Raw genomic sequence first — 13,438 nt, 5'->3', positions numbered from 1 at the left:
AGTTTAATGATCTTTCCATTTTAAAAGTAAATCTGATGACTAACTGGTGAATTACTGTTAAGTGTCTTACAAAACTTTTACAGAATCAGTGTTATTCTGAAGTAAATGGGTACAGTAGGGAGGCTTCCCTCTCTTTCCTTTCTGCTTATTACATTTTCCCCCTTCCTCTATGCTAATGTCTCTGTGCTGCTGTTGAGCTGCTCACGGCAACTCTACTAAGATAAATTCAAAAAGCAAGTTTGCAATTACAAAATAATAATAATAATAATAGGACTTGAACTGTTCTGAAGATTTTCTTGTGACATGGACAGATGCCTACTAACTCCATTCATTCTGGAGGGAAAAATTAGTGCTATGAAAGCAAAATTCAAGTTCACTTGTGTCTGCGTGGTTTGTCTAATTCTTTTGACTTTGATGTTTTCTGTACTCATTTATGAAATCATTCCCTTAAGCCAGTGCATCTCAAGGTCATCTGGATAGTGCAGTATCTTTTGGAGGAAAAATGCAATTCATTATCCACACAGCAGGGCTCTTCTGAGTAATCCAGCCCTTCTCTATTTTCCGTTTCTCACAGAGTCAGAGAACCCTTAGAGTTGGAAAGAACCTTTAAAGGTCATCTGGTCTGACTCCCTTGCAATGAACGGGGACATCCACAGCTAGATCAGGTTGCCCAGGGACTGATCCAGGCTCACTTTGAAAGTCTCCAGGGCATCCAGCACATCTCGAGGCAACCTGTTCCAGTGCCTCACCAGCCTCTCTGTTTTAGACATCTTCCTTATATCCAACCTAATTCTACCCTCCTTAAGCTTGAAACCATTTCTCCTCATTCTGTCACTACTGACCCTGATAAAGAGTCTGTCCCTTTTCTGTAGCTCCCCTTTAGATACTGAAAGACCACTATCAGGTCACATTGGAGCCTTCTCCAGACTGAGCAGCCCCAGCTCTCTCAGCCTGTCTTTGTAGGAGAGGTGTTCCATCCCTTGGATCGTTTCTGTAGCCCTCCTTCTGTGTGTGCTCCAACAGATCCGTGTCTCTTTTTGGAATCTCCCAAAATTTATCTCCCCTGGGAGATCGTACTCTAGTGTTTAATGCGTAGGTATATTTTGTACTTAGTTTTCTTGTCTTGAAAGAGAGAATTAGTTCACAAGCATTTGTGATCCACACATGGGAATTTATGGTTTATACCCGAGAGGATTCAAGAAACAAGGAAGAGGTACCTTTTTGCCCTTTGGGAGGCTTTGTCTACCCAAAAGAATCTGCAAGAACAAGGACCAGACCTGTTTGTCAACACCTATCTTCAGCCTGCAAGAAAGCTCTATAACCACTTTTGGCATTGATCTCCTAGCAAAAAAAAAATGGACTGGGGAAACACAAAGTAGCCTGAGAACTGTGCAGTGCTGAAAGATGCTACTGCTCTTTGGGTTGATCTGAAGCCTCTATGACCAAATGGTGGTGCTTGTGATGCCTTAGAGGGTGCATGAAGAAAAACACTATAATAGAGACTTGGAAAGCAGCTGTGAGAAGATCTGTGTTGTGTTAGTTTGGTACCGAGCAAACCCTGTGGAACAAGAGGATCAGTGCAGAAGCTTGCAAACTTAAGTAGTTTGTTTTCAGTCTATATCATCCATTTGCAAGAATTAATACAGAAAAAGGAATTTTGCTTTTCCATGACTATGGCTCAGTCAGTGTCTGACAGGCAAGGAGTGTTAGGTCATGTAGCAACAGGATGAGGGGCAATGGCTTCAAACTGGAAGAGGGCAGATTTAGCCTAGATATATTAGGAAGGAATTCTTTACTGTGAGGGTGGTGAGACAGTGGAATGGGTTGCTCAGAGGGGCTGTGAATGCCCCCTCTGTGGAAGCATTCAGGGCTGGGCTGGATGGGGCTTTGAGCAACATGGTCTACAGGGAGATGTCCCTGCCTATAGTAGTGGGCTAGAACTAGGCGATCTTGAAAGTCTCTTCCAGCTCAAACCATTCTGTGATTCTGCTTTGAAAATCCACCTCAATAGCATTAATTGTGAGATGTTTGAATGCAAGACACTTGCAGCAGTTAAGGCACTGCTGAGAGCAGAAAACAGAAGTCCTATGTTAAATGCTGGGAAATAAAAGCTTCTGTGAAGGGACATAAGTGATTCAACATGTGTACAAGGGAAGGCATGAAAATATGTTAGGAAAGTGTTGGTATAGGATGGTATTTCTCTAGACTGGTTTGCTCACCCCACTCCCATACCCAAGTTTTTCTGATATACTTAACTATAATCCTGTTAAAGAAGGAAAAATAAAATAAAATAAAAAAATAAAGACAGTATCTGTTACAGGATTACTGTTGTTACTATTTCAGTCTAGAAGTAGTAATGCTGTTTATTTTCCATGGTGAAGAATTACTGTGTTAGGGATTAATAGAAAACAGGATTATTCATTTAGCACTGAGAAGAATGTTTTGTACTAAGCTAAAGTGATCCCTAGCACTCTTTTAACGATTGACTTCAGAGATAGTTATCATGAATCTGTTTTTTGCCGATAAGAAGATGTAGTTGCACTGAGGCCTCTGTACTGTTATATGGGCCTCCCCTTACGGAAGTAAATGGCAACCGTGGACATGCTTTGCCTTCAGATATGGACAAAAGAAATGAGTCTTAAAATATCAAAGGCAGTCAGTGGTAGAGCTTGTGGTTTCCTGCTCCAGCTGTTGAACATAGTTATTCCCTGCTAGTAAGTACATTGTTAGGGAGTGCATTGTCCTTTTCTCTTCTTGTGCAACTCCAACACTAACAAGATGAATGGCTGCTCTTTAACCCTCTTTTCTTCTCTTTGTTGCTGAACTCTTCCAACAAAACTACAGCCAAAAGAAGGAGCTCTCTAATTTCAATAGGGTAGCACAAGCTTTAACATTAACTTTCTTACCTTTGAGGACACGCAATGTCCCATGAATAGCCATACCTTTTCAGATGTTACTTAGATGTGGTTCAAGAAAATGGTTTTCTTCAAGAAGGATTTTGTTTCAAGGAGCATGAGCCAGCATTCCATATTCAGTGGCTCAGGAATTATATACCTCTTCAATTTTTAACTCCAGCTGGAAGACAGTGGGCATCCCCCTTTATAAAGCATGCTGCACTGAAAAGTCAGAGAAGGTCTTGAGAAACTGTCTGCAGAAATCCTTGCTGATGTGTCCTGTATAAAGTCCAGGTTGTTGGGCTGCCAGGGAAGTAGAGATGTCCTGGAGTCGCTCTAGAGATGAGCAGTTTTCTCACAGCCATCTCATGCTCATTTCTGGATTCATTTCAGACTCCAGTGCTTCTCAGGACATGCTCTGAAATCATTGCTTTACCTAGGCATGATACTGCTTTTTTGTTTCACTCTGTTGTGGTGAAAATCACATATTCTCAGAAGAGTGAGGAGCCTTGAGGCCAGCACAGTGGTACCAAAGTTCTTGGAGGCCAACGGAAAGTAGTGCTCAGGGCACCTTCTGCCCATTTTTCAAGGAAAATGTGTCCAAAATAGCATTAGCCAGCTTCTTCTGTGATACCTGTGAAAGGTGTTACTGGAGGTTCAAATGGAAGGTTGTATTTTCTTGGGTGACAATAAAGTCAGTAAAGAGGAGTGGAGGGGAATTAAGTGGTCCAGAGGCATATTTTTCTGCCATTTATATTCTGACTTCACCTCCTAGTTTTATATCTCTGCTGTCGGTAAGCCTGCTTAGGATCTTATCAGTTTAAAAATGGCTTTGGGAGCTGGTTGAGTCAAGAAAACAAATAAGTTCTTTAATTCTCATAGCTCTTGGAAAATGTAATTGTTTGCCTGGACAACGTCACTGTGACAGAGAGCAGCCGCAGCTCCAGACAGACCTTCTGGCACATGCACTGCTGGTTGTTTGGAGAGGGAAAACAGCCATAAACAATCTGTGCAGACTTGGGGCTGCTCTGTGACATGTGTTTTCTTTTGAGAGTATGGAGTCAAGCTTTCAATTTCCTGGCAAAGAAAAAAATCTGAGGTCCAGTGGGACCATTTAATAATGCTGTCTCTGTATCTGCAGTGGATTTGCTTCCTTTGTGGTCTGAATAAGCATACAATTTATTTTACTGTGGTAAAATCCCCCAGCCAGGTAAAATAATTGGACCTTTTCTGCCTCCTGTGGGGAATGTTGATTATTTTCAGTGTGGTAAAAATGTGCAGAATCCATTGCAAGGCTTAGCACAGTGAGAAAGGAAAGAAAGTAGATGTAGGAAAAAATAAAATAAAATAAAATAAAATAAAATAAAATAAAATAAAATAAAATAAAATAAAATAAAATAAAATAAAATAAAATAAAATAAAATAAAATAAAATAAAATAAAATAAAATAGCAAGTGCAAAACTGTGAGACTAGTATATTTATTTGCAGTATGTCCTTATTGTGCAGGTAAGCTCAAAATTAATGGTGAGAAGATGAACTGTGAAACTTCTATAATAGCTGGGCTATTAAATGTAAAGGTATAGGTGCTACCAAGTGAACTAAGGAAACTGTTAAAGTGCATTTCAGTCTGCATGATGGAATTATAAAGTAGGATTTCAATAAGTGTCAGTGGGACTCGAGACACAAGGAAGATTCCAGCTGTAAAAAGTGGATCAAATTCTAACAGACCATGTGTATGGCTCATATTCATGGGGAAACACTGTCTTTTTCATTACAGAGAATAGCACATTTAAGGACAAATAGTCCTGAAGGAGAGCCAAGAGAAACCATACATGAGGATCAGCTGTACTACTGCTTATATATTTGCCAGAGAGACGTGTAAGGAGACAGCTGGAAGAAGAAAAGATCAAATACCAAGGTGAGAACTAATTTAAAGCAAGGAGTTTTGTTATATCTCAGTATTTCAGTTTTCCTAAGGTATGCCTTTCTGCCTATAGCTGGTTTCACAGCGAGGGAATTCATTGCAAGTTGAAATTCAGGGCTTCTAAGAAATTATGTGGTGTGGGTTGTGTTGATTTATTTATTTTTTTAAATATGGATTTTCCTATACGTCACACATGATCCGTGAGGTACCAGAGTCATTACATACTTTCCTGGTATTATTTTCCACACAGTCCTGTACTGATAGATGCTTTGCTTGTAATTAATCTGCTTCAACCAAGAAACAGGAGTCAGCAAGACGTGATTAGCTATTTTTCCACAGCTGCTTTTTTGTTTCTTTGGGTTGTTTTTTTTTTTGGATGGCTAGTTTCTGGAAAAGAATAAATATAACTATAGGCTTGGGTAGAAACTGTTATATATAATGCACTATACACATGCACGTTTTTATTGTGTTTTATATGTGTATATGTTTTGAGGCACTATCTGTGGTAGGCTAGAGCTGCTTTGAGGATTGTTTGGAAAACATAGTTTCTGTGGCAAATGTTTCTTAAACAGAGTGCAAGATACAGGCCAGAAGTGTGATGTGTAAGCAAGGGTTTTGAATGATAACTTGGAAATGCCATTGGAAGTGGATTTTTGAGTGAGAGCCCCTGGGCTTAGCAAATAGGATGTTTGGTTACTGTACACTGAAGTTTAGCAGTTCAGACAAGTCACATCTGTAGCAGAGGCGGTTCCAAGGCATGGGGTTTCATTGTACCACATTGCAGTTCATGTTGCTTATATTCTAGCATAACAACTGTCACTCCCCAGATACCGGTGGGGCAGAGAAAAGGGAATAAAACAGGAAAGGTATTGTTCCTAGCATACAATGAGCAGGAGACCACTTTTGAAGAGGTGGGTTTGTTTTGCTGCATGATGTAAGTCCACCAGTGAACTCCTCCTCCTGTTTGGGATTACAGGATAACTCTGGCAGAAAGAGACCTCAGGAGGTCTCTGGTACAGCATCCGCCCAAAGATGGGTTAGCTCTGAGGTCAGACCAGGCTGCTCCAGAGTTATCCAGATTGATCTTGAAAACTTCTATGGATGGAGCTTGCACAACCCCAGCAAACAACCCACTCCTCTGCCTCACTGTCTTCACAGAGTTGATACTATAATATATAATATAATATTATATATATATATATATATATATTTCCTTATATCCAGTCTGTATCTCCCTTGTTTCGAATTATGTCTTGTCTTCCTACTATGGATATCTGAGAAGGGTCCAACTCCATCATCTTAACACACAGTGTGTACATACTGGAGGCTGTACTTCAGGCTCAGCCTCCCCACAGAGGCCTAATGCCCTAGCTTTTGGCTGTTCCGTTGCCCCTTTGCAGGACTTTTTCTAGCTGATTGACATTCTTCTTGCGTCAGGAGGTCCAAAACTCGATGCAGTATCTATTTATGGTCTAATGAGTGCTGACTGGAGTGGGACAGTCACTTCCCTTGAACTTCTGGCTGTGCTGCAATTAATGCAGCTCTGGGTGCTGCTGATCTTGCCAGCTGCCAGGGCCCATTGCTGGCTGCTGTGCAGCTTGCTGTCCTCCAAAACAAAGTACCTTCCAAATAGTCACTCCCTAGTCTGTATTGTTAGTAGGGGCTTTTCTTTCCCATAAGCAAGACTTGTTGAATTTCATAAGACTTCTGTCAGCCCTTACCTTCAGCTTGCAAAGGTCCCTCTAAATGCTCACCCTCTATTGCATCAGCTTCTCTCTCCAACTTGGTGCTATATGCAAGCTTCAAAAGAGTAACTTCAAATGCGACTCAAGTAGAAGACACTGTGCAGCAGACTGTTCAGAGTGAGAGGGGATATGAAAGTGGCAAGATAGACCAGTGGCTTGAGCAGAACAGACTGAGCCCACACAGAATTGACCAAGGCTGGCAATACCTGGTGCCAAATAATTCTATAACGAACCCATGATAACACAGTGCATGCCAAAAGCTTTTCACAGATCAGGTGAAGGTTTATGGAAATCTTCTCAGAGGTTTTAAACTGTGATGTTCAGCTCTCCATTCTGACAAAAGTGAGCATATGGGACTTCTGTCCTGCTTAGGGGCAGAAACACTGTCTTTGAAATGCTGCCTTTGTCTGCATGTCTGCAGCTGTTAAATTGTGTAAGTCACTCTTTTCCAAGCACAAGAAATGAAGTGCTGTCACTGGGCAGTGTAGGAGTCTGTGTGCAGCTGGGATGGGAATGCCAGACATCAGTAACCCCAAACATTTGTATTTGGGCTTGCACTACTCTGGATGGCAATTTGCAAGACAAAGCTGTTCCAAGTTGTCAAGACAACGTCTACAGAACTGTTGACAACAATTAAAAAAGTCAGAGAGGATTTCTGTTGTTTCACTGAAAATATAGGCAGTATTAGAGGAGTAAGAGAATTTGGAAGATGTGCCTAGGGGTTAGTTTACCTTGGAGGGAAGAGTGTGGGCAGTTGTGTAAATAAACCCAGAGGTGGAGAACATCCGTAGCAGGCAGAAGAAAGTTCAAAGACTTTTATAGAATTCCTGTCATTTTAAATCCTTAAAAATAATAAATAAATAAATAAAAACTTCTATTTTTCTTCTCTGCAAGAATGAAGTCTGCAAAGCAAGGCACTGCTGTTGGTTTTGGCCAGTAGCCAGCCAGACAAAGAAAGACCAGCAGGCATGTAAACAGTTTGTGCACATCTCAATAGGAAATATACTTCAAAGCTGAGTTCTAGAAGCAAAGATTCAAGCTTGGATTTTTTCCCTTTCTTTTTAATAGTAGTTGTTCTTTTTATTTTTATTATTATTATTATTTTTAATTCAGTGTATTTGTTATTTGTATCGGTTAGAGTAGCTGGATTAATAATCCTGGAACCAAAAATAAGGAGTTCCTTCACATGGAATGGACAGGAGCAATGTGAGCTTTCTCTATACAGTCTGCTCTTGCGCGCATCCCCCTCAGTTTAGAGGAACCACACCTGGGGCCACAGGGAAGCTCTAGTTAAAAAGCTTATTTTTCAATAGTCCCTGTGATATCTGCACCAACTGTGATTCAGTGTTGAGGTGAGGCTGCCTTTTCATTAGGCTTTGGCTATGATCAAGATCAGTTTTGACTTTGGGCTTCCAACAGCCTTGACAGAGGGAGCAATTTGTATGTTAGAAAAATTAAAAAATCCAAAGCTGTTTGCCAGAGGATGTTTTTTTCTGAGGTAGCTGGAAAGAAGTTCACTATCGTCAGTCATTATAGCAGAATAACGTAGCATAGAAATGCTCCTGTGAATGTACTGGATCAGGAAGCAGGAGCTATATGATTTTTGAAATGTGGTTTCACTTTGGAGACTCCTGTTATAGTTTCCAGCATAGCTAGGCTGCTGCTGATACTCAGACCTGTTCATTTAGGGCTAACTACTGCATTTTATTGCACGGTACTCTCATTCATTTCCCTTAGTCATGTATTGTCAAGAAGTCTGTGGTCAGACTGGAAATGAATTTCTTAGCTTCATAAAATACAGTTAAGTTTTTCTTAAGGAAGGATGTAGATGGGATTTGTGGCCAATGACACTTCCAGGAACTGTTGAGGAAGAGGGTTAATAGGTTCGGTTTCTGCTTGAACTTACCAGCATGAATATGGGCATCTCCGGCTGTAGCGGCAGCAGTAGAATTGCCATTCACGGTCAAGCACAGAAGGAAAATACTGGCTCTGGAAACCAGCCACCAACCCATTGTTTGAGCATGTCTGGTACCTAAGAAAGAGGAGCAAGAAGGGAACAGGTAAGGAAACATTGCCTAACCTTCCTGGATGGTTTTAAGCACTTCTGAAAACAGCTTGTTTGGTTCAGCTTGAGAGCTGAGGGCTTTGCTGTATATTAATTTGCCATTGTATAATAAAGCAGCAATGGTCAACAAATAATATCTTAGCAATTACATTGCACTTAAAACAATTTTTATGTATTTATGTAATTAATCATCCCAATATGTAAACGAGGCAAGAAATTGTTCTGCTGTTGTCATTCTCAGTCATTTACAAATCATGAGATTTGCTTCAAAGTAGCCCATTAACTGTTGGTATTTGAGCACTGGAGTTCACTGGGGTCATTTTCTCAACTGCTTCTCTACAGAAAGAATCCTTGGAAGATCTTTTATATGAGAAGATCAGCTCTTCCTTTCTTTTTGCAATCATTTTTTTTCAAGGAGAAGGCAATAACTGCAAAACATTATAGGCTTGAGATGAAACGATGAATTAATAATAATCACAAAAGGAAAATTGAAAGCCACGTCTTATGAAATTACAAGACTAAAGAATTTTGTAATGGGATTTTTAAAAGAAAAACCTATTTCTTCATGTTTTCTGTGTACTTGAGAAATCTGTCATATAAGTAAATCAGTGTCTTCAAGGAGAATATGCATGATCTTCAAGAACACACCTCTCTTTCTGCTCACCCTGCAAGTACATGAACACTGATACCCAAGGTAGTTGAAGTGATAACCATAGTCTGAATAGCTCACTTTTTATTTTATTTTGTTGTTGTTGGTGGTGGTTTTTTTTTTAAGACAAGGGGAGCTTGAAAACAGCTTATTAACTCAGATGTTGAGCATTCATTTTCTCAAGGACTCTCTTATCCTTGCTTCCCTGCTGGAGAAAATATTTGAATTCAGTTTCTTCCATTTCCTTTCTCACAGGTGGTTCTGTTTGCAAAAGATGAGGCTCAAGGTCTTGAATGCAAAAGCTGAAAAACAAATAAGCTTTGACCAGCACATAGATGATTTTGTACTATCACAGAATCCCCAACGTTGGATAGGACCTCTAAGACTACCCAGTCCAATTCCTCTCTTTCAGCTCCCACCTTTGAACCACGGGTCTCTTCAGTTTGTCCTTTCCATGCTGTTGCACTGGTCAGGCAATATTATTTACATTTGTTTGGTTCCCTGCATTTCACAAGTTGCTGGGGCCACACATACGAGCTGTGCTTTGTGAGGTTCTCTTGAAGACCTTAGCAGTGAAGTAGTGTTGGGGACTCTGAGTTGCTATGGTATCACACCAAGTAAAGAGGTTTGGCTCACTCTCAGAGGATTTCATCAGGACTTTGGTAGGAAGTTGTTCTGTTTTTTTGGCAAACAGGCCATAGGAACATATGGCTAAGGCTCCGTGTAAACATATTGGATAGTTTCAGATGATTGGTGTTATCCTGGTAGAAGAAAAGTTGATGCACAGAAATATAGGGAATGGTTGTACCTGTTGCAAAATGAGCAGTTTTCTGCATTAATCTGTGAAGTACAACCAAACTTACATCTATTCATTTTCTTCTGCTTCTCTCCTTCCCATTTGCAGGCATTTCCTCTGCTCAATTCCTTGTGCCCCTGGGAGATTTACCGGCTCTTGTTCAGAGGCAGTAGTGGGAGAATTTTTTTCCCCATTTAATTTGCATTTTTTTCTCAGAGTCTTGGCATTGCTCTGCAGTTTTCCATTTTCAGTGATCAAAATCTGTTATTGTTGCTCAGGCTTGTCCTTGTAGGAGATTCTTCTTTCTCCTTTTGTATCTCCCTACCTGCTTGCATTCAATCAGGAAAGTCCTGTTCTCTTCTTGGTCTCTTCCTACAGCTGCTTTGTTTTTTTTCTTTCTTGACACCTCTACTAATATACTCCAACTTTTACAGAAAGATTGTTTTTTTCAGAAAGATATCACAGATAAACTCTTCTTCCTATAGATTTTTAAAAATCTAACTAATATAACACTCCCTGACTTACATACATACATGTTTGGACACCCAACATCAGGAAGGTTGAGTTGTTTTTGATCATGGATCTGTCTTCTAAAGAACAAATTTGTGTTAAAGATATATAGATATATATACATTTGTAGTCTTATTAAAAATCTAAAAATCAGTTTCTTTGATGCAGAGTGTATTTGGAAATAAATCACTCTATGTAATTAAATTGTTGTTGTACTTTAAAAACATTCAAAGGAACATCTGAAGTGATCTTTTAAGCTCAAGTTCATTTCTCCCTCTCTACTTCTGTCATATATACATAAAATCTTGCAGTCTTTTTTATGAAGCTCAATATTAGGTTCAGAGAGATAAAGATAATGGTGAAATAGAAGTACTTTTATTTAGCTTTGAGACAATGCAGGATTATTTTTCTTCTTATCTTTCTAATTTTCAAGTCAAAATTATCCAAAAATTAAGAAATATTCTCAGAAAATGGAATGCTTATTTGTGAGTTTGTGTAAAATCTCCTCCCTCCTTTCCCCATTTGGCCTCTTTCCTACAATCCGAAAGCAATTCTTCAAGTGAAACAACCAATCAACCTTCTCCTCACATATCTCGTTAGTCAGATATTCTACATACTAATCTGAAAACAAGTCTTAATTTATGAGCATTTCTTCTTTCTGTATCAACCTCAGTACTTGTGTCACAGCAAATCCTCAGACTCCTATGGTGAATCAAAAACTGTGAGTCAGATCATTTGATATACGGCCAAGTCAAAAAATGGCCTTTTTCACCAGACCCACTCTTTAGCACTTCTTGTTATAGAGGATAATTTGGAAATGTTGCTGGGTTCTCCATATTCTCAAAGTCCTGACACTGCTAAGAAGAGAGGAAGATACCTTTTGGAAAGGGAATGCAGAAAAGCATGAGAAACCAACTGGAACTGTGTGGGATGAAACTTGGCAGTGGATGGACTGATTTATTTTTCTAGTTGGCTCAAGTTGGATTGCATGTAGAATTGCCTTTTGGATCTGGTAGTGGTGGAAGAGGAGGTGAGCTGACTGGTAGTTGGAGGAGTGGGAAGATTGGTGGGGAGGGGTAAGGTGCTGTTGAATGAAATGTTACCCTTCCCTTGTCCCATTCACTGGAAATGGCTTCAGGGTTTTCTGTGGAGAGTAAGTAAACTACAGAGCCTTATTTTCAGAGGGCATTCTGTGTAGTAGCAGGTATGGATATGGTAGCTGAGACTTCCCACTCATTGCTTGCTGCAACTGCTGTGAAAAGCCTCTCACTCCCCACATCTTCTTCTGAAGTGGCCAATAATTAGTGTTGTACAGTTTTGTCATGGCAGGCAACCAAAGAATGTGTCTATGTTAGCAGTTTAGTTCACATCAGGACTGCACTTCCAAAGTAAGTCTCCCAGTGATCCCTGCTTACTACTGTTTGGTTGCTGTTCTATAATAATCTTGTAGCATTTAAATTGAATTTGCTGCAGATGAAATTTAACCAGAAGGTTTATTCAAAAGCTTTCATGGTTGCCTATGTATATTTAAGCATGGGGCCAGACTAGATCTGATCTGAAGCAAACCTACTCAAAATGCTTGTATGGATCTTGGGTCCTGTGCACAAACTGTTTCACCCCACAGATCTGCTTAAACCATCCCACAAGATTTGCATGTGTTGGTAGCCAGTGTATGGAACTTTGACTCAATATCCTGAAGACAAATCTTGCTTACAGCAGTATTGTTTTGAGCTAAAGTACCAACTGTGGTGACACTTCCTGATTATGTCTGCATCCTATTTTTGTTCTTTGCTAGACTGTGTCCCAGTGTGTTATGCCTCATCTAGTCTTGTGCTGTAAACCTTTACCTGAGACCCTCTGTCCCTCAGATACATTAGAAATTAGCCACAGTAATGTACTATCCCTGAGGATGATGACACGTAGAGGAGCAGATCCGTCAAGCTGCAGCAGTATATACTTTTAGAGCCCACATTGAGCCCCTCTCTGGAAAAGCGCAGTCTGACACACAGCCCAGTAGACACCTGGTCATGTTGCATAAAGGGCAGTTTGTTCCTTATAGCAGAGCGACCTGAGAATGTCATTCTACATACTTCCAAAAATGATTTATGTATTATGATATAATGTATCTGTTTATTTATCTGTTTATGGCCCTGTCCTGCTGCCCCGAGTTGTTTTTGTGGACTTTCCTTCCCCTGTATAATTTGGTTAGTTGCATGATGAAAGCTAATTTAATGATCTTTCTATTACAGATGAGAGGGGAGTGAACACTTCTACAAAGTAGCTTTTACTATCTGTTTTGGGGTGGGCGAACGTGCTGTTGCTTGCTTCCATATACCAAAAGAAACCTCATTCTGAACTTTGGCTATGTTTTTATTTCCATCATAAGAGACAGATAATCAGTCAGGGGTAGGTGCTGACTTTCCTTTCTGCTCACTACACAGAGGGAAGGCAAGATAATAACTCCCCTCTTGATCTCTTTCTCACAGCCATTGGTGAGACCTCCCTATCCGCCTAAAGACTTCTCTTCTTTGCAAGTGCTCCACTGGACTCAGTCCACTGCAGATGTGTGAGAAGCCTGTAGCATTGTCCCTTTGACATAAATTGTAGAAAAAAAATTGTTTGCATAGATAGCACAAATGGGAATATTTTAAAAAGCAGCTTGATGGTCAAAGATGGAGAACAAAGACAGTTCCCTGTAGATGTACTGGTGTGAGCTGCCAATGTCTGAACAGAAGACTCCTATAGACATTTCCTTCCTTTGCTCATGAGTCTATTTTGCACTTGATTTATAGGAAGTTGGGTTGTATGCCTGCTTGAAAGGTCAGCATGTATGCCTTTGTGTGTTTGAGCATGG

At 40.1% G+C, this 13,438-nt stretch overlaps 1 protein-coding gene and 1 long non-coding RNA gene across 3 annotated transcripts in view; one reads left to right on the top strand and one right to left on the bottom strand.

Annotated features, from left to right (window-relative positions):
- DPT (dermatopontin) overlaps window positions 1-13,438 on the bottom strand; it is a 143,263-nt gene that overhangs the window by 8,350 nt on the left and 121,475 nt on the right. For both annotated transcript variants that reach the window (XR_011903693.1, XM_072337678.1), the window contains one exon: window positions 8,471-8,596. Coding sequence is in view for 1 of the 2 variants with exons in the window: in XM_072337678.1 (XP_072193779.1) it covers window positions 8,471-8,596 (126 nt within the window). In the remaining variant the exon portion in view is untranslated. The remainder of the gene's footprint in view (window positions 1-8,470; window positions 8,597-13,438) is intronic.
- The window catches only part of LOC140252707 (uncharacterized), a 195,200-nt gene that overhangs the window by 124,670 nt on the left and 57,092 nt on the right, over window positions 1-13,438 (top strand). Inside the window, exon 3 of the long non-coding RNA XR_011903694.1 lies at window positions 4,673-4,813. This is a non-coding gene — a long non-coding RNA (uncharacterized lncRNA). The remainder of the gene's footprint in view (window positions 1-4,672; window positions 4,814-13,438) is intronic.

This window comes from Excalfactoria chinensis, chromosome 1 (assembly GCF_039878825.1).
Source record: "Excalfactoria chinensis isolate bCotChi1 chromosome 1, bCotChi1.hap2, whole genome shotgun sequence".
Taxonomy (NCBI): Eukaryota; Metazoa; Chordata; class Aves; order Galliformes; family Phasianidae; genus Excalfactoria; species Excalfactoria chinensis.
This window is presented reverse-complemented; position numbering and strand designations above follow the sequence as displayed.